At 47.3% G+C, this 18,261-nt stretch overlaps 1 protein-coding gene across 1 annotated transcript in view; it reads left to right on the forward strand.

Annotated features, from left to right (window-relative positions):
- The first annotated feature begins 13,686 nt into the window (after positions 1-13,686).
- CFAP65 (cilia and flagella associated protein 65) overlaps positions 13,687-18,261 on the forward strand; it is a 31,643-nt gene continuing 27,068 nt past the window's right edge. Inside the window, exons 1-2 of the mRNA XM_069474132.1 lie at positions 13,687-13,818; positions 15,662-15,846. Coding sequence (XP_069330233.1) covers positions 13,687-13,818; positions 15,662-15,846 — 317 coding nt within the window. The remainder of the gene's footprint in view (positions 13,819-15,661; positions 15,847-18,261) is intronic.

Below are 18,261 nucleotides of genomic sequence, written 5' to 3' on the forward strand. Positions count from 1 at the left end.
CGGCCTCGCAGAGTGCTAGGATTACAGGCGTGAGCCACTGCGCCCGGCCCCAAGGCAAGTTTTTCCGTACTCACTACGGATCAGCTGAGATTCCAGCTCCAGTTGTACAACTGTTCAATTTTCAGGAATTTTGTGAGCCAGCTGAAATAGGCATAGTGGCTATGGACACTGTGGAAATTGGCAGATGCTACAAATCAGGGCTTCCCCCACTGCGGGGAGCCCGTTGCTAAAGCATACCACCACCGGGTCCTGTCTTCTCGCTGAGAGGATCATGCTGGGAGTGTGGGGGATGGCTGCTCAGACTCTTACCGTACCCACCCCCGCCTCCCTGGACCGAAACTCCAGGGAAAACTTCATTACTCTGTGGACTGTGTCATCTGGAGAAATAGGCCCCACAGGCTACAAGGATAACTGCTGTCATTTAATGAAAACTAACCTTTGCTAGCATTATTCTAGATCTTTACACTTGGCAGCCCATTTAATTCTCGTAACAACCCTATTTGGTGTGTACTTTAATATCATTTTCTGATTAGAACACAAAAGCATGAGGAAGTTAAATAACTTGCCCAAGGTTACACAGAAAGTGACAGAAGCAGGATTTGAATCCTTCCAGACTGGCTCTTGGGCCCATTATTTCACTACCAAGCTTTTCACTGGGCAACTTGGGTCATCTCCAGAAAGTCATGCTTAGCATGTCAGGTCTGGAAACATGCTTTGTCAGCACAACTGCAGTAGCCCCACCTCTCTGCGGCAGACTCACTGATCAGGCCCACAGGGACCAAAATGCCCATGAACTCACAGTGAGAAATATAAGGTCAAGGTCAAGATGCTCTTGTCCATTCACTCACACATTGCCCTCCCTGTGGACATTCTACCAGGGAGATCTGATTATGATGACAGCTGTTGGTAAGTGTGGATGCACGGAGTGGGCGACTCTCCAGATCATGGAAGAAGGGGAGAGAGAGAAGGTGCTTCTCATGCTGAGCCTGGGTGCACTTGGTACAGCAGACAGAGCCATTTGGTGTCTCCAGAACTTTCTCTTCCAGATGGGCCTCCTCAGGGACCACATCTATTCTTCAGATAAAGATTCAAAAAAACAAAGACTCAGTAAAAAACTTTGTCCCAATTCAGGCCCTCAAAAGTCCAATCTTAGGATGGGAGTGGGGCCCTACAGCTTTTCTGGGGATCCTGGGTCCAGATCTGTAGAGACAGGGGAATGAGGAGACAAGGAGAGATGGCCTGACTGTCATCTTTCACCTCTGCGGTGTGCTGGCCCCGATCTCTCCTGTGCTGTGTGCAGTGCCCAGGCCCAGGCAGTTGCAGATTCAGTGCTGCCTCTCCACTTGGGCCCAGGCTCAGCCCCCAGGGCTGCTGCATCCACAGCCGCGATCTTCACTCACAGCGACGTTTACTGGATGCCTCTGTGTCGGGCACTGTGCCCTATAGGTGCCTGCCGTTAGACAATATAACGGCCAGGATTGAAGCCAAGGTTGGATGAGCCGTGGTGGGGAGGAAAGGGCCCAAGTCAACTTCGGGGTTTTTAAGCAGGTGGTCCAGCTCCCCTAACCTCAGCTCCCTTGACCTTGGCCCTTCTTTGGCCTTGGTGGTTTCACCTATAAGGGTGATGTCTAGGGCTTTCCCATTAGGTATCCTCTCTCCTTGTTGCCCAAAAGCCTACCAGCGTTCAAGGGACCCTCCATGCTCCTGTTCTCTCTGCCTGGTCCCCCTCAACCTTGGAAGTGCATTGGGAAGAAACTTACCCATAGCCTCCAATAGGCTAGTCCAGGCAAGGTGCAAGGACTATGCCTAAATCCACAGGTCCCCAGGGAGACCTGGAGATAGTAAGACCCAGAGTGGATCCTGAGGCCTCTGGAGCCGCCTGCTCCCATTGCCTTCAGCACAAAGGCTCACTGTACCTTGGCTCTTCTACCTGGCTGTCCCCTTCCCCAAGCTGGCCTTGCAGCCACCTCACTCTTGTTTGGAAAGCCCCAGTAAGTACAGGTTCTTTGGAAGCCCTGTGGGCCTGCACTCACCCCTCTCCCCTGACACACACGGGCCTCAGTGCGCTGCCTGCAGAATGGCTTCTGACAATTAGTGGCCCTATATTGGAAAGGGCTGAACTCAAAGCTGAGCTACAGTCCTTTAGGCAGCAGGCCTGCTGCTAGCACCTATGGCCCCTGTGTGGCAACTGGAAATAGGTGCTTTCCATTGAAAAATAGCAAAAAGCTACCCCTCAGGGACAACCAACTAGAAAAGGCAATTCTTTTGGTCTGGTGCCAGGAGGAGGAAGTCCATTTAGAAGACAGCCTAGTATGGGGTGCATACTGGGGCATGCAGCACATCTGGATTTCAGCCCCCCCTTACCTGCTCAGCCTAGAGCCCTTGTACAGTGCACAACTTGTACAACTGTAAACTCTGGTCCTGATAGGCCTGGGCTTCTAGGCTCAGCTGATGTTGCGAGGAATGAAGATTTGGAAAGAAGCTTCAAACAGTATGACATCAGAGGAAGAGCAGAGCCCTCACACAGGGGTTGGAGCCAGATGCACAATGCCTGGAGACTTCCTGGAGGTGGCTTTGGCCTGGGCTTTCAGGGGCATAAGTGATTTGGGCAGGATAGGCAGATGGATCATCAGGAGCTGATGCACAGAGGGGAAGCGTAGAACACCCTCAGGGACTGGGTTGTAGTTCGTACTAGAAATGTCAGGAAGGGAGACTGCGAAATAGGAGTTAGGGAGAAGTGTTGCACCCCATGGCAAGGGCAGAGCTGAGGGCCTGGGAGGAAATGTCTGAGTGGGAAGCCCCCCAAAGAGGGTCAGACTCCAGCAGTGGAGGACTTTGAGTGAGAGTACAGGCCCAGCTTCCCACCTGGGAGGGTGCCCCATCTGGGGAGATCTGTCTGGCAGGGTTGGCAGTGGCAGCTCCCCTTCCCAGGCCCCCTGGCCCCTGGGCGGCTACACCTCCTGGGGCTCAGCCCCAAGTCCCACACCCTAGCCTGGTTCTTAAAGCTTCTTTGTTTCATGAGGCCCAGCTGTGGCCAGCCCGGATCTGATAAGACCCAGTTGGGTAGATAGCAGCCCTGCCCTGCCTGCCTGCCGGCTCTGGGTCACACCTGGCTGCCTGGCACGCAAGTCTTATCCACCCCAGCTGGGCATAGACAAAGGGGCCTTCTCGCCCAGGTGGGGCCAGGGTTTGACCTTTGGGCTGGCCCTCCATGCAGCCCATTTAAGAATTCTCTCATCTGCATGGTGAAGCAGGATAGGGGAATTATCCCGATTTCAGAGAGAAATAAACTAAGGCTCCAGGAGGGAAAATGACTTTCCCACAGTCATTTCTTCCACAATCAGGAGCACCTACGATGGGTGAAGTGTGCTATTTACATTATCTTTTCTCATCCTAACAATCTATGAAGTGAGGTTGTTCTGAATTCCTGCTTTGCAGATGAAGAAACAGAGGCCCAGAGAGGTGAAATCATTTTCTTAAATCACACAGTTGCAGAGTCCAGACCAGAACCCAGGCCCCCTGCAGCTGCAAACCAAGGGAGGTGGGGCCTGGTGAGTCACCACCCCAGGGGAATGGGAGGAAGGCACTCCAAGCCTCAGCTGAAAGGATATGATGGGCTGGGAGCAGCCAGAATCCTGTCAGAGAAGGTAGAGCTGGAGGAATAATGTTCTAGGTGCTGTGAGGAAGGTGTAGGAGTGGTTAAAATATGTCCACTGATTCTTTGAGACTGCTCCTATGGAGAGGCAGGGTCTACCTGGAATCTGGTCCAAGGCTAGGTCAGAAAAAGCCATGCAGTTTCTGCCTGTTTCTATCCTGAGACTGCCATGCTGGAGAGTCCCTGCACCCGGCCTATAGATTGGCGTTCTGGTTCATGGCCTAGCCGAACTCCCAACTAACAGCCAGCATCACCTGTCAGACACGGGAGTGCGCCATCTTGAATACCCAGCTCACTCAGGCCTTGGGATGGCTGCAGCCCTGGCCAACATCTGAATACAACTGCATGAGAGACCACAAGTTAGAACTGCCTGATCAAGCTCTTTCCAGATTCCCGACCCACAAAACCATATGCAAAATAAAATGGTTGTTTGGAACCTTGACATTTTGGGGTGACTTCTTACATGGCAATAGTAACCAAAGTGCAAGGAGGGAATGGGACTGGTGAGGTCCTCTCCTGAGCCTTTCAGAGGACTTTACACAATCAGACACAGGGGCTTTTAAAAACAGAGCCTATGTGAGCCTGGAGGAGGTGCCATGGCCCTGCATCATCTGAAGGGGCAGCGTGAGAAGACTGGAATGGAATAAACTTGGGGCAGATAGAGGTGGAGTCAACAGGGAGGGTGGGATGAGCACATCTCTCCATACACAATTGATTGGAAAAATGCTGCGTAACTGCTCTTCTGGCAGGACCTCTGATGACAGTGAATTCTTGCAGAAGTAAGGAGCCTTGTGGTGGTTCCAGAAGGAGAGAAGCCCATGGATATGGGCTTGTGTGTAGCAGGGAGTTATACACGGTCAAGTGAAAAGAAATGCTATTAGAGATTTTAAAATCCCAAATGTTAAATATTGAAGGAAGTGCTCAAGGGTTGGGACCAGACCTGGGAAAGGGGTTGGACATTCCTGTGGACAATTGCTGGCCACATTTGCCCAGAGTGCCACTGTAAATGGGAAATGCAGGACCTCGGCAAGACAGTGCATGAAGATGAACCAGAGAGCAATGGCAGGTGTGTCTGCATCTGGCTTCTGCACACACTTCCAAATGCCAGACTCAGGAAAACTCAGAGGAAAGTGACCAGGTAGATAATAGGGAAAGGGTGTGGCTGGGGGAGCAGTTAGGCAGGTAGGGATGGAAAGGGTAGTGGGAGGACAGGTTTCTTGGTTTCAATCTCTTAATCCTAGAGAAGCAAAAGATGGGAATGATCAAAATCTTATAAAGAGGCGTAAATAGCAACTTTACAATGAAGAATCCTGGCAGATGCCAGTTTAGCCAGTTTAGCCAAGTGATCAAGGTTAACATCACCAATAATAATACATACACTATGTACCCCCTGATATGATACTCTGAGAATGGAATATCACTTCTGTGTTATCCTTACTGTAATCACAAGAAACTTCGAGACAAACCCAGATTGAAGAACATTCTACAAAACAACTGACAATACTCTTCAAAAGAGTCAAGTTATGAAAGGCCAGGAAGACTCAGGAAATGCCCCAGGGTGGAGGACACTAAGGAGGCATGACAACTAAATGCCAGGTGGAATCGTGGATTAGATACTGGAACAGAAAAAGGACATTAACAGACAAACTGGTGAAATCTAAATTCTGTACTTACATTAATTGTGTTTAATGTACCAAGGTTAGTTTCGTGGTTTTGATAAATTGTCTATGGTCACCTAAGATGTTAACCTAAGGGGAAGATGGGACGAGGGTTTATGAGAACTCTGTACTATTTTTGTGACTCTTCTATACATCTAAAACTAACTCAAAATTTAAAAAATGAAAAAATAACAAATAAAGACAGAATCTCATGGACTGGTCAAATGTGGGCTTCCTTACCCTACCCAAGTCCAAGCCAACTTCCACATCCAAAGGAGGCCAGCTCTACTGAGGCAATGGTCATGGTATGACATTTTCACTTGAGGCAGTGTTCTGATCAGAAATGGGTTGGAAAAGGGTTTGAGGAATTATGTAGGGTGGAAAGTCACAGAAAAATAGTGTTCTTCATTTATTCAGAACCTGTAATGAACCAGGCACTAAGCTAAGTCCTTTAAAGCTTTTATCTTACCAAAACCTCACAACCTTTGAGATAGCTGATAAAATAGGTAGCAGGTAGGAGACTGGGTCTTACAGAAGTGAAGGAACAAGATCATATAGCTGCATAACTCATGGGGTTGGCGTTCCAATCTAGTCTGTTTGGCTCCAGAGCTCCTTCCTTACCAGTCCACTGTGCTGTCTCCTCAGGGATGCCCTCATTCAGCTCAGACCTCAGGGTTTCTGGGCCAGGGTGGGTGGGGGAAGAGGAGATAGAAGACTGGAGGAGGGAAGAGGGAGATGGCCTCCATGGGCTGGTCAGCTGGAGCTGTCCGTGGTGCTGCTCAGAGAGCCCTCAGCAGACAGTGTGGATGAAGACAGCAGGGTGAGCTGCCACCCAGAAGGAGCACTGCTTAGACTAGAAAGAAATGAGCAGCTGGATGTGCTAACAATTCCTCCCTCGAAGGTGATGAGTCAAAAGGGGGAGCAACTTCAAGTTGAAATAAATAACTGTGTATACAGTAGCTGGTGAGGTAGGGAATTTTCCTCAGATCTGACTTGCAACCAGCAGGGTATAGCTACACTGGTTGCTTATATCTGGAAATACTTTGATGCCAGTTGATAAGCAGTCACTGACTGAGCCCTCCACTGCCCCGGCTGCCCTCCCAGGTCCCTCTGTGTAACACCCAGGCTTCCCCATGACCCTGGTACAATGTGGGCTTCTAAGAGCCTGCTCTGGCTCTAAAGCCAGCTGGTGTCCATTATCATAGGCTGATGCCCACACCTTACCAATCATTAAGTATTTTGGCTACTACCCTGTTTGTTCCCATTTTACAGATGAGGAAAGTGAGGTTTAGGCAGGTTTAACAATTCGCTTGACATTGCTCAGCTATTAGAAGCTGAAACCAAGACTTGAATTCAAGTCTTCTGAAATCAAACTTTATGTCTTTTTCCCTCCATCTCTCTACTGTTGGCCTGTGTGCATTTCCACCCTGGGGTGGGGACAATAGATAGAGGGAGAAAGTTATCTAGGGGGCTTGGGTTTGCATAGGAGAGTTAGAAAACCCGAGGGGCTCCCAGGCAGAATGGAACACTTTCCTTTGAATTCTCTTGCCATTTGGCAGTCTGTCCTCAAACCCCTGCCAGTTTTGTGCCCTGGCAGCACTTTCAGCCTGGAGGTGCCACCAGTTTCTTGACACCCTCCCACCCCAGCAGCTACAGGGGACCATGAGACTCTCATACAGAGAGTGCCCCCTACCTGCTCCTAGATCCAGCCCTGAACTACCACAGTGGCTCTCTTAGCTGCAACCTTCTCTTACTCTTCACCCCTCGGGCTGGGCTGAGAAGACTCCCTCCACTCATTTCTGAGGTCAGAAGCTTCTGTGGGAGGCCCCGCCTCCTCACCTCCCTCCCACAGGTACATCTTGGATGCAGACCTGATTCCAGAGCCAACACTCAAAATGGAGTCAGTGTCTCCAGGTGAAGGAAGGCAGGAGAACACTTTCTAAGTGCTGGAGCTGCTTGACTTGCCACCAGACAGCAGAGCACCCTGGCATCTCCTTTTGTCTGTTTCTGCTGCAGAGCAGCAAAGCAGCCTACTTCTTGGAAAGACAAGGGGGAGGATGTAGAGAGGACAAATATTTCCCATTTGTCCACCATGTAGCAGAGAAGCTGGATGCTGGTAGGAGTGGAAGGTGCACAGAAGGTTGAGTGGCTTATTGATGGGGACCTTCCATTTTGTGAGTGACCCTCCTCTGTGTGCATGTGTGTAACTTTGTTGATTACCTGCTATGTGTCAAGTACTTTACACATAGCTTATCACTCCATCTTCACATCTGCCTTTTGAAAATTGTCTTCAGGTAACAGATGAGGGAAACTGAAGTTCAGAGAGGTCATATGACTTGCCAAGGTCACACAGCCAGTAAGTAACAGTCAGGATTAATCCCAGGTCTTTCTGATTTCCCAGCCCAGAGTCTTCTCTATCCCATGGGGTAGGGAAGGCATGGGGGGCATGAGAAGACACCCAAAAGAAATGCTTAGAAAAGATATTTTTGTATGTGATGACATCCAAATCACTGGATGTGCTTTATCTTTATTAATCTCCATCCCTAGCTCCCAGGCCAGGAGGCTCTGAGGCTGCCTTCCCCCAGTTCTTCCTCCTTTCTCCCCTATCCTGGCCCCCCTCAATTTCCTGTATCATCACCCACCCTTGTTCACAGCCTTGAACCAAATAGCATCCCCACTGTGGTCTTTTTTGGGTCCAGGGAGGATATGATCACCAGGACCCAGCACCCACTATCTCCCATGGGTTCTGGGCTTCTGGAAAGGGGGACTTTTGAAGCAAACCCAGCTTCTTCCTCCCCCTCCTTGGGCTCAGGCCCTTGTGAAGCCTCTTTCCATGTATTTGCCTCCCTGGGCAAAGTCCAACAGGCAGGTCTGTGCCTGGGAGTCTGGAATGTTAGTCAAGGTCACCAGCCAGCAGAGCTTCTAGGAGGCAGCTAGAATCCCATAGAAGCAGAACCCACAGGGGCCCTGCTAAGAGGAGGAACCATCTTCTTTCGTTGTCCCAAATCCAGAATCCACCAAGGTTTGAGCAGGCAAGAGCTCTGGAGGGAGACTCCTTGGTGAAGAGGCACGAGGATGCACAGCTCCTAGCATGAGCTTTTCCTTCTCCTTGGTGTTTTCTCACCAGGATTCCTGAGGCCACCATCAAACCCTGTCCCCAGAGTCACTGCTCCCTATTTCTTTTTAGCCTAAGAATGGGAAGGCCCCTTTCCTTGTTGCTAAGGTCCAGCTGAGTCATGCTGACCATTAAAAAAAAAAAAACTTGGGGGAAAACAAAAAGGAAATCATTATAGAAACTACAAACAGCATAAAAGTCATCATGTCCAAAGTGCAGGTTTCAGATTCTGAGAATCCTGTTAAAACCAGTGAAAAGCTCACTGAGTTCCACATTCTTTGATTCCAAGAAAACTCCAGGACTAATCATGCTGGCACAACTTACCAGGGCCCCTGGCCTGCACCTTCTCTGCAGTCCTGCCAGCCTCTGGCCACATGATCTCCCAGGCCAACTCAGGTCACTTTGTCATCTCAGTCCACCTTTCATCTTTCACAAGTCAACTCCAACTCTCCCAGAATGATAGTTTATTTTCTGGGTTTACCTTTAGCTTCACTAAGCTCTCTCCCCCTAACCCTATCCTCCCTCCTATCTGAGGAAACCTGTTCACTGTCTTAGGCAGTGAAACACCCTTAATTGCCCATGAATGAACTTTGAGACTTTCAGCTTCATTTACCTAAGGAGTCTTCACAAAATAAGACCCTCTCCCCAATGCACACACCGACAAATGAAGAAATGGGCCTCCAAAACTTCACATTATGTATAACAACCCCATCTTCATACATTAACCTTTGGATCCCTTTGAAAGAGTTATTTTTCTTGGCACCGAGTAGGAAGAAATGCAGGGAGAAAATGCCAAGGGCACATTCTCTCCCACAAGCAAGAGGAATTCATTTGCAAAGCAATATGCAAATAAGAAATAATTACGTAAACAACTGGAGCCTCATTATCAGTGTTATATTCTATAAAAAAGACATCTGCACTAGAAAGTTTATAGCAGCACAACTCACAATTGCAGAGATGTGGAAATGACCCAAGTGCCCATCAATACATGAGTGGATTAATAAAATGTGGTATATGTATACCATGGAGTTCTACTCAGCTACAAAAAACAATGGTGATCTGGCACCTCTTGTATTATCCTGGATAGAGCTGGAGCCCATTCTACTAAGTGAAGTATCACAAGAGTGAAAAACAAGCACCACATGTACTCACCATCAAATTGGTATTAACTGAGCAACACTTACGTGCACATATAGTAGTAACGTTCATCGGGTTTGGGGCTGGTGGGAGCGGGGAGCAGGGGGTGGGTGTTATTCACACCTAATGGGTGTGGGGGACGGACACGCTTGAAGCTCTGACTCAGGTGGAGCAAAGGCAATATATGTAACCTAAACATTTGTAATACGCTGAAATAAAAAAATAATAGTACATTAAGTGAAAAAGAAAAAAGAAATAAGTACAGACTGCTTTTAAGTTAACAATTGCAATCACAGGGATGAGTTTCTGAGCCTATGTCACCAATGCCTGTCGGGAAAGAACAGGAATGACACCCATTCCGGTGCGGAGTCCACCGAGTAGCTTCCTGTGAATTTGGTCGTCAACTAAAGTCAAGATTGCTGGGACATTACAACTAGGAGACTATACATACCCACAGTTACAACTAACATGGAAAAGGCAGGGAATCAAAACCGAGTATAAGGAGCAAACTTGCGCGGCGCGTTCGCCTTCTACGATTCTTGACTCATTCGGGCTGCTGTCGTTGCCCTAGGATACCAGGAGACGCCGCATTCTGCGTCCTGCGCGTCCTGTATCTATGGAGACGACAATATGGCGGCGGTGTGCGTTCTGAGCGTTGGTCCCAGGGTCCCAGGGAGCGGCGGCGCGGGAGTGGCCGGGGAAGGTATCTGTCCCGGGAGACCGCCTCCCCCCGGGAAGTGGCGGCCCGGAGGGGGAGAGTCCCCTCCAAGCCCTTCAGAGAGCCTCGTGGGACTGAGATTGGGGCGAGATCAGTCAGACTAAGGATCTTGAAGAGAAAGGAAGAACAGCTTAAGTATATTTTGTCCCTCTTCATTTTACCTGTTATTCCTCCCTCGATTCTATACAACGATCATTTTTTCCACTGGTCATCTTGGGAATTTTTAGGTCAGAAATTAGGCGAATAAAGGAAGCTGATGTTTTTTAAAGTCTTCGAGGTTAGAAAATTCGATTTAAAACAAAACAAAACAAAAAACCTTGCTTGCCCAAATCTATTCACAACGACTGCAGATGTGTGTCTTTTGGAAGAGTAGTGCAGGCTGATGTGGAAATTTTGATTGTTAATTATAGCTCGTTACTGTTAATTGTTAATTATAGGTTTGTTTAGCGCTTTTTCCAATCCCCTATTTCATTCAAGCTTCACATCAACTTTGTGAAGTAGTCAGGATAACCTTCATTGTACAGGCAAGGAGACCGAGGCTCAGGGAGATGGAGAAACTTGCTTCCCCAGAGTGAGTCTGAGGGGATGCTGGCACCCAGCTTCCTGTGTCCTGGGACCAGTGCTCATGCCCTTAAGCCCTTTGACCTGGGCTGGGGCAGTTTTCTACACATTATCCCAGAGAGTACATAGAAGAAATGAGAGATAGCTTCATGTGTTGAGTGGAGACTTTTTCAGAGCCCTGAAGCAGGAGCTGTCTATAGAATCCCCTGAGGTCAGAGACATGAATGAGGCAGGGCAGGACTCTGAGGCCTTCCAGTGGCAGAAACGTAAGGGGCTCTCCTCCTTGTCTCCCCAGCTTGCATTTCTTAGATTCCATCTGAATGTCCATTTCACAACTGAAGGTGGGAGCCTTGCCTGACTCATCCGGTGCCTAGAACAGTACTTGGTACATGGTAGGCACTCAGTACCTGCTTCGTGAATGAATGAATGAGTGAATCTAGATAGTTCCAGAGGGTTTGGAGACGTTGCCAACCAGGGAAAATGGAATCAACAGAATCTTTCACGTTGGATGGGTGGGAGGGGATGAGAGAGTCTGATGCAAGTGTATAAATTTTTAAAGGGTGATCACAAAATTGTTTACTAACTCTGAATATACTCTATTAAGGACCTGAGCCACAAACTTGAAAAGAGAAAACTTTAAGCCAAATAAAAGGCAAATCATGTGTAATCATGAACTATTGTGTGGATTACAATACCTGTAAAGTCCTTACAATGCTGCCTGGCCTAAGTTCTCAGTAAATGTCAGTAGAAGTTATTATTTTTGGGACTGGTATATTCAAAGAAGTGGGGAAAGATACTGAGTAGTATGAAAAATATACATATGTTCAAAAAAAGGTATTAGAATGATGCTGTCCAATGTGGTAGCCACTAGCATATGTAGCTGTTGAGCACTTGAAATATGGGTAGTCCAAATTGAGATGTGCTGTAAATGTAAAATGCACACAAGATTTGAAAGACTTAGTACAAAAAAAGTAAAATAACATTAATAATTTGCATATTAAATTATACTATTTTTGATATAATTTCACCTGTCTTTTTATACTAGAAAAAAATTTTTTTTCAGAGACAAGGGCTCACTATGCCACTAGAGTGTAGTAGTACAATCATAGCTCACTGCAGCCTCGAACTCCTGGGCTCAAGCAATCCTTCCACCTCAGCCTCTCTAGTAGCTGGTACTACAGGCCCGAGCCACCATGCCCAGCTAATTTTTAAAATTTTTTTTGTAGAGATAGGGTCTCACTGTGTTGCCCAGGTTGGTCTTGAATCAAGCAATTTTTGCACCTCGGCCTTCCAAAGTGCCAGGATTACAGATATGAGCAACTGCAGTTGGCAGAAAATTTTAAATTTTTAAATTACATATGTGGCTTGCATTATATTTTGGAGGGTAGTGCCATGTTCAGTGATCTCATGAATGATAGCTCCGTATCCAGTGTAAAGGGAAATTATAGCTGGACCTTTCAAAATGGATCACCGTAGAGTCTGCAAACCCCTTCCACGTGTGCCTGAGCAGGGCTGACCTTAGTTTTGGTGTCTTGAGTGTCATGAGAGGAAATCGCTATCCTCTTATGTAGGTTACAAAGTCACACACGGGTATGTGCGCTAAGGGATCTAGCTGAAGGAAGAGGGGATTTGAAGTGATGAAGCCAGAGCCAGTCTGAGACACTGTGTGTTTCTTAGAACAAAGCCAAACACGCTTTTGAGCCATTTAAAAAAATTTTTTTTTAATGTGAAGGGGTTGGGGGTTGTGAGGAGGGGTGCTCAGTTTCCTTATTTTTTATTGTTGAAACAGAGTGTCACTTTGTCGCCCTGGGTAGAGTGCAGTGGCATCACTGGAACTCACTGCAACCTCCAGCTCCTGAGCTCAAGCGATCCTCCTGCCTCAGCCTCTCAGGTAGCTGGGACTGCAGCCACGCACCATGATGCCTGGCTGAGTTTTTTTCTTTTTGGTAGAGACGGGGTCTCACTCTTGTTCAGGCTGGTCTTGAACTCCTGAGCTCAAGCTGTCCTCCCTCCTCGGCCACCCAGAATGCTAGGATTACTGGTGTGAGCCACCACACCGAGCCCCTTTTGAGCCTTTGGTGAAAGCTGTGGGTGTTCTTCCTGGAAAACAGACATGTACATATACATGACACCTTGCATGTAATTTGCATATAATATTTGTGTATGCATCACTTGTATTTGCATGTAATTTGAGGGGCTGTTCATCTGGGGATCCTTCTGCTCTAGACTGATTCATTTATCCTTTGATCAATCTATTATTTCAGTGAGTGTTTACCTTAACCCTGGACTGCAGGTTGTGCACTGGTAGAGGAAACCCAGGAGACCAAGAAGCTGCCAGCCTCCTTTTCCTCTCCTTTCCCCCTCACTCCTCCTCTCACAGGAGGCAAGGCACATTCAGAGGAAGCGAGTGCAGGAGCAAAAGCCAGATAAAGGTAAGCGTGAGCTTCCGTGACACCCACTGGGAGCTTGCTGAGAAATGCCAAGTGTGGCCAGGGAGGGGCATGGCCGGGTGGACCTTATCCCCAAGTCCCTCTTTCAAGTGTCTTTCCTGAATGGCGAGTCCCTGGGCTCCCAGGAAAAGCCCTGGATCCTGTGTCCGTTCTCATTCCTCATCATGCTGCCTCACACCTATTGCCAGAGCTGGGAAGCAGGTCTCCTTCATGACAGTGATAGCCACAGTGTGTCTCCTCCGTCGGCCTCTCTTGCTCACGTTCCTCCTGTCTCAACTCTCTCCCCAGCTCCAAACTCACACCTGGACCTGGCAGGAACTCCTGGCTTAGCAAGAGTGCTCCCCTGGAGCACCCCCCAGTGCCCAATGCTCGCCCAGGCCCCAAGCCCCATCATGCGGCACGCAGACAGTGTGGACTACACCGTGAACTCCGGCGGATCCCGCCTGAGTACCAGCACAGTGGCCATGGCCGCCGCCAACAGCAGCAGTGTGGCCAGGAGTGCCTGCAGCAGTATCAGTGCCCGGGTGAGGACACAGCCAGGGTGGGCAGAGCACGGGGTGGCAGAGTAGTGGAGTGGGGAGAGTCAGCAGAGGCCCTGACTCTGCCCTATACACCTCAGCACTGTCCCCTGTGTGGACAGGACAGCAAGCGCACTGGAGTGCTGGGAGCAGTGGGTGCGGTGGGAGGCCGTGGGACAGGAGGGCTTCAGGGAAGAGCGAGTTCTCTCTTCTCTCACATAGCTCTTCCAGCCTTGACCCCTAGGACTTTGTGTTTGACTGATATATAGATGTTGTTTACTTTTGGCAACTTTTGTGGTTCTCTCTGCGGTGCAGCCGTCTAGTGGTGTGGCTCTGGGGTATGAATATGTTCCATGCAGCGTGTGTCTGTGTGGTGGGTGGGTGGCACGTGCCTCCTGAGATGTGATGGTGGTTGTCCTTGCCTCCCTGTGGCCTGAGGGTCGAGGGTTGGAAGGCATCTCGCTCCTCCGTCCATGCCATTCTGGGCCTATTTGCGCTCAGATTCTCTCACGCCCCTTCCCTGCTCTGCCCTGAGCTGACAGGAGATTGGAAAGTGGGAGGAAGGGGGAGCCAGGGCATTTCTCTTCCTCTCTCTCTGCTTTTGACAGTGGCTCTGTCAGCTGCTGCATCTCCCCTGTGGCTCCAGTTCCCACCAGACAGGCCTCCAGGCTCTAATAAGCCCACCACGTCCCCTAACCTAGGTGTGTCCTCTAACCTAGGTGTGGTGGTAGCTTCTCGATGTTCTAACTCCTGGGTTCCTTCACTGTCCCTGGTTGTGCATTAAATTCCCTGTTTTATGACCCAGAGTGGCTTCTGTTTTCCTGATTGGACCCTGACTGATACCCCAGCTGATATTTATAGTAAATTGCCCTCCCCCACCCACGTCACCGTCCTCCATGGGCACCTTGGGAAAGAAAGTACCATGCTGGCCACCCACATGCTGTGTAATGTTGAAACTGAGAACGTAAGCTCTAAGGGAGAAGGGGTTTGTCAGCCTTTGTTGACCATTGTAGCCGCAGCCCCTAGCACAGTGTCTGGCGGCGCATAGTAGGAGTTAACAAGTATTTCTTGAATGGGTGACTACATCCTTCCTCTTGCTATGCAGCAATATAAAGGCCATACTTGGTCAAAGATAAATGAAAATGCCGATGAGTTGAGCATTCATAGCAGTGACCATGGTAGGACGAGGTACCCAGGCCATCTTCCTGCCACCTTATCTGCCCTGGGGGGTTCTCCGTTCCCCTTCCAGCCCACATAGATGGGGTTATGGATCAGCTTATGGAAGGATTTTCCACTATAGACAAGGAGACACTGGCACATGGCATCGTTGGCATCACCAGGAGCATCATTTGGAGAGGCCCCAGAAGTCAGGGTGTGGGTGGAGGTTGATTGCAGGCACATTGGCTCCTTCCTCTGCTCCCCCAGCCAGTTGAGGGATGGGACAGGGGATGGTGGAGTGACCCTGTGGTCTGGAAAAGGGTCTGGGATAGACCACTCCAGCTAAGAGAGGCCTCTGTAGCAAGGGCAGGATGGGGAGGAGGAGGGAGGATGTGAGGGAGAGGTATCTGAGTGTGCCCTGAGGAACAGAGCAGGCCAGCTATCACTGCTTTTATGTGCCAGGTGGAATGGCTGGGTGGGGTGTCCAGGGAAGGTTTTAAGGGCTGGGGCTCTAGTTGAAAAGTTGTTCCAGTGACCTCACTTTCCTTCTCCAGGCCATCACACGGGGGTGAGGGGTGGTGCAATTTATTGCCTCCTGGAGATGGGGAGATCTTTGCCTGTCTTCTGGGTCTTTACATCCAACCCCACTAATGCTTCTTTTCTTCTCCCCCTTTCCCTGCCACCTGAGCAGCCAGCCAGCTCCACAGACATACAAATATGCTTCCCAAAGAAGCAGGACATAGTGAAGAAAAGGGTCATCTGGGGCATTGAGGTGGCCGAGGAGCTGCATTGGAAAGGCTGGGAGCTAGGGAAGGAGACCACAAGGAACCTGGTTATGAAAAATCTATCTTTGAAAATCCAGAAGATGACATACAGGTACCAGTATGAGGACCAAGGACCCAGTCCCCAAACCCCCAACCCCCCAAAGCAGGCTCTCTTTCAAAAAATCCTTTAGGCCAGGTGCGGTAGCCCATGCCTGTAGTACCAGCACTTTGGGAGATGGGACAATCACTTGAGGCCAGGAGTTCAAGACCAGCCTGGGCTACATAGTGAGACCCATCTCTACAAAAAAATTTTAAAAATAAAAGAACTTTTTAGCATGTCATATAAAAGCACATGAGTGTTTAAAACATGTGCAGTTTGAAGAATTCTAGAAAGTAGAACCCATGTAACCAGATTAAATCATGGAATAATGATGTGTGTCTGACGCTCACCTTCCCCCATCGTGTGTCTCTCCCCTAACAGAACACCCTCCCTACACGGGAAGATAACCACTATCCTGAATTTTATGGTAATGATTTTCTTGCTTTTCTAAAATGGATTTACCACCTATGTTTGCATCCCTAAATGATCAACTTTACCTTCTTACGAACTTTATATAAATGGAAGAATATGGTATGCTTTTGTAACTCTTACATTTTGCTCAATTATGTTTGTAAAACGCATCCATGGGCAGCCATAGTTTACCCTTTTTCACTGTGGAATAGTGTTCCAGTGTATGCCTATACCATAAAGCATTTATCCATTCTTCTGTTGAGGGATGTTTGGGTTGTTTCTGGTTTGAGACTGTTACCAACATTCATGTATACATCTCCAGTTGCACAAGTACACGAGTTTTTCAGGGGTATATACATGGGAGTAGAATTGCTGAGGCTTAGGACATGTATATGTTCACTTTTTGTAGACAAAGCCAAACTATTTTCCAAAGGACATGCATCTGTTCAGATGCCTGCCAGCCACATTAGAGAGTTCTTCTTTCACATCCTTACCAATAATTGCTATTGTCAGGATTTAAAATTTTTGCCAGTAATGGTAACTTGTGGTTTTAATTTGCATTTTCCTGATTACTGATTAATGAGGGTGAGTGTCTTTTCCTAGGTAATTGACCATTTACATTTTTTCATTTGTGAAATTTATGTTCAAGTGTGTGCCCGTTTTTCTATTAGAATATCTTTTCTTTTCTTTCTTTTTTTGGTATAAGTTCTTATCCTGAGTACTAATCCTTTGTTGGTTACATGTTGTGGATATCTTCTCTTACCTTATGACTTGTCTTTTCCTCCCTTTATTGTATCTTTTGAAGAATAGAGGTTCTAAATTTTAAAGGAATAAAATTTATCAATTTTTGCCTTTTATTGTTAGTGCTTTTTTTGTGCCTTGCCTAAGAAGTTCTTCTCTACCCCTAGGTCATGAAGATATTCTCCTATAGTATCCTCTGAAAGACTTTATATTTATAGTTTTGGCCTTTCGTATTTGTCTTTTATCTGTATGGAACCGATTTTTGTGAATGGTTTAAACTAGGGATCTGATGACATGTTTTTCCTCAGTGAAATGTCCAGTTGTCTCAACACCATTTATTGACAAGTTCATACTTTCTCTGATGATCTCTTATACCACTGACGTATATAGAATGTTCCTATGTGTACAGGTCCATTTCTGGACTCTGTTTTGTTCCCTTGATCTACTTGTCTATCCCTGGGCCAATACTAACCTGAATTAATTATTAGAACTTTTAGTAAATCTTGATATCTGGTAGTGTAAGTCCTTCAACTTCATTCTTCTTTAAGATTGTTTTGGCTATTCTTGGCCCTTTGAACTTTTATATAAATATTCAAATTAGCTTAGCATACATATACATAAACATTTTAATATGTTGATTGGGATATAATTGAATCTATAGATCAATTTGGGGAGAATTGACATCATTACGATATTGATTCTTTCGATCCATGAACGTGGTGTATTTCTATATTTCTATATTTATTAGGTCTTCTTTCATGTCTCTCAATAAAGTTTAAAGTTTTCTCCATAGACATCTTGCACATCTTTAGTTAGATTTATTCCTAAGCATTTTATATTTTTGTAGATTTTATATATGACATATTTTAAAGTTGTTTTTGTTGATAATTTTTGAATATCATTTATTTTTTATATGGGTATAAAATGGGTATATGGGTATAAAAATTATATGTCTAGAGACCTCAGTAAATCCTCTTATTAATTCTAATAATTTATTTGCTAATCCTTTTGTTTTCTTCCATGCACACATTTATATTTTATATGGAAAATGGCATTTTTTTCCTCTTTCTAATCCTTTTTTTTTTTTTGAGACAGAGTCTCACTCTGTTACCCCAGATAGCGTGCATCACAGCTCACAGCAACCTCAAACTCCTAGGTTCAAGCAATCCTCCTGCCTCAGCCTCCCAAGTAGCTGGGAATACAGGCATGCGCCACCATGCCTGGCTAATTTTTCTATTTTTAGTAAAGATGGGGTCTCACTCTTGCTCAGGCTGG

Source organism: Eulemur rufifrons, chromosome 1 (genome assembly GCF_041146395.1).
Source record: "Eulemur rufifrons isolate Redbay chromosome 1, OSU_ERuf_1, whole genome shotgun sequence".
NCBI lineage: Eukaryota > Metazoa > Chordata > Mammalia > Primates > Lemuridae > Eulemur > Eulemur rufifrons.